The following is a 2,890-nucleotide window of genomic DNA, read 5'->3' as shown; positions in this document are numbered from 1 at the left end:
CACTCAGCCTGCCCGGGGAGCTGCCCAGGGTGCTGTGGGGAGAAGCTCTGGGTGGAGGGAGCCCCTCCTAGCAGGGCAGGGCAGGGCAGGGCAGGGCAGGGCACGGCAGGGTCCTGCTGTTGCCCAGAGGCTGCTGTTGCCCAGGGGCTGCTGCCTGGGGAAGGCTTCTCACAGCTACACTGCACCTCAAGAACACCTCAGAGCAGACTCCCCAAGGGAAAGGTCAGAGCAAGGGCTTCTTGAAGAGAAGTATTCTGTGCTTTGAGATTTCTCCTCTTGCTTTGGGGGGTTGCAGATAGAGTTGGGAATTTATTTCTCTATTCTGATGAAGGCACTAAGGTCCCAGTTGTTGTAAGGACTTTTAGGTCTGAGCTGTTCCATAGCCATTGAAAACTTGGAGATATCCCTGAAAATTACCATGGGACAGGAGGTGTCTACAAGACAGAGTTGAGTACACTGCAGATGGGATGGGGTCTGTAAACAATGGCAAGGAGGGGATGTGGAGAGAGGGAAAACGATCCCAGCAGGGAGAGCTCGAGGCAGGTGCAGGGAGGAGAGAGGGAATTTCTGCCCCAAACTCCAAGGGAGGGGGGATTCAGGCACTCCCTACCAGGTCTGCAGTGCAGGCACCTTCTCTGCAGCAACCCCTGCTCTCCTCTGCCACCCAGCACAGCCTCTGCCCTCCAGTACTTTAGGGCATGAGCCACCTCCTCCTGAGGTGGACCTCCAGAAGAGGAGAGAAGCCTGTTCCCTGCAAGGTGATTCAAAGTGATCAGTATTGTAAGAGTATCTGCCCTGCAGTGTTGCTCTTATAAGTGGTGTGCAAGCTTGGTCAAGTGAAGGCTCCCCTGCATGCCCGTCTGCCTTTCTCTCTGTCAGCAGGTTGGACCAATGCAATGTTCTTTCTTATTTCTAAACGTGTGTGTGGTGCTCCTCCTCTCTTTGTCTGGGGTCCAGTTGGGCGTAAGCTTCTGCTCTGACATGGACTAGTGGGGCCCTGCCCTGAGGGTGTGTTCTTAGAAACAAAGTGCCCAAGCTTCATTTTAAACTGTCAAGCATGGTGTCATTCAGTTGGGAGGGTTGGAGAATGAGCACACATATTCTTCATTCAGCTCAGGGGACAGTGATTTCTGTTAGAGAAGCAGGTGGGTTGCTCAGAAAATTTAGCCTAACTTGTCTCTCTTTTTTCCTCCATGGACAGGCAACCATGCAAAGAAGCAGCAAACGTCCAACAGCAGCTTCCCCAAAGAGTTCCTCCTCCTGACATTCGCAGACACACGGGAGCTGCAGCTCCTGCACTTTGCGCTCTTCCTGGGCATCTACCTGGCTGCCCTCCTGGGCAATGGTCTCATCCTCACAGCCATAGCCTGCGACCACCGCCTCCACATCCCCATGTACTTCTTCCTCTTCAACCTCGCCCTCCTTGACCTGGGTACTATCACCACCATTGTCCCCAAAGCCATGGCCAACTCCCTGTGGGACACCAGCGCCATTTCCTACGCAGGTTGTGCTGCCCAGGTCTTTATGTTTGTTGTCTTTCTCACAGCAGAGTTTTCTCTCCTCACCATCATGGCCTATGACCGCTACATTGCAATCTGCAAACCCCTGCACTATGGGACAATAATGAACAGCAGAACTTGTGTCTACATGGCAGCAGCTGCCTGGGGCAGTACTTTGCTCTATGCTGTGCTGCACACTGCCAATACCTTTTCCCTCCCCCTCTGCCATGGCAATGCTTTGGACCAGTTCTTCTGTGAAATTCCCCAGATCCTCAAGCTCTCCTGCTCAGATGATTACCTCCAGGAAACTGGGCTTCTTGTGCTTAGTGCTTGTGTATTATTTGGGTGTTTTATTTTCCTTGTTGTGTCCTATGTGCAGATCTTCAGGGCTGTGCTGAGGATCCCCTCACAGCAGGGACGTCACAAAGCCTTTTCCACCTGCCTCCCTCACCTGGCCGTAGTCTCCCTGTTTCTTAGTACTGCCACATTTGCCTACCTGAAGCCCTCCTCCATCTCTTCCCCATTCCTTGATCTTTTGCTGGCAGTTCTGTATTCGGTGGTGCCTCCAGCAGTGAACCCCCTCATCTACAGCATGAGGAACCAGGAGCTGAAGGATGGAGTTAGGAAATTGATTTCATGGATGTTTTTCAGTACTTATAAAGATCCCTTCACTCTCCACAAATGAATCTCAGTAATCCTCTTCCAGGCATGTGTTTTGCTTTTTCTCATGATATATATCTCTCATCTACAGCATGAGGAACAAGGGTCTCAAGGATGCAGTTAGCAAACTGATTTCGGGGAGGTTTTATAGTACTCATAAAGATCCCTTCACTCTCCAGGGATGAATCTCAGTGCATCCCCTTCCAGGCTTGTGTTTTTGTTGTTCTCATTATTATTATGTAATCTATTTGTTGTTGTTGTTGTTGTTGTTGTTGTTGTTGTCATTATGACTGGTTTTGCTCCTTGTGTTCCTACATAAATGTTTTTTTTTTTTTTTTTTTTTTTTATTCCCCCCACTTCTATAAATGAATAAACCAGTTCTGTCCCATATGGAGGCTGCATAAATGTGCATCTAACAGTGTGAGTGAGTCAGTGAAGACTCTCTCATAGCATCTCTGTAATAAAATTGAATTACCCCAGTGCAATGCGTGAAGGCTGGGCTTTCCTTCCCAAACAAGTGTCAAGAAAAGGCCGAAAGAATTGCTCCTCAGAAAGGTCTGTTCTTCCTTCTATTCAGGAGGACATTCTCATCATCACATTGTGACCTGTCAGAGATCAAGGGCTAGTTTTAAGACTCATCCATGGATGTCTGCTGAGAGCAGAGGAAGCAAATGTTCACTGCATTACATAACCAGGGCTGTTCCCACATGTGACCCACAGATGATGTCCTT

At 49.5% G+C, this 2,890-nt stretch overlaps 1 protein-coding gene across 1 annotated transcript; it reads left to right on the top strand.

Moving 5' to 3' along the window:
- Positions 1-1,201: 1,201 nt before the first annotated feature.
- On the top strand, positions 1,202-2,184 carry LOC118159011 (olfactory receptor 14C36-like; the record flags this gene model as incomplete). Its single annotated transcript, XM_035313659.1, has 1 exon — positions 1,202-2,184. A coding segment is annotated over one exon (983 nt), but the record flags the coding sequence as incomplete, so codon positions are not given.
- Between the last annotated feature and the right edge of the window lie 706 nt (positions 2,185-2,890).

This window comes from Oxyura jamaicensis, unplaced genomic scaffold (genome assembly GCF_011077185.1).
Source record: "Oxyura jamaicensis isolate SHBP4307 breed ruddy duck unplaced genomic scaffold, BPBGC_Ojam_1.0 oxyUn_random_OJ64826, whole genome shotgun sequence".
In the NCBI taxonomy this organism is placed as follows: domain Eukaryota; kingdom Metazoa; phylum Chordata; class Aves; order Anseriformes; family Anatidae; genus Oxyura; species Oxyura jamaicensis.
The sequence above is the reverse complement of the archived record's forward strand: the minus strand, read 5'-3'. Positions and strand labels throughout refer to the sequence as shown.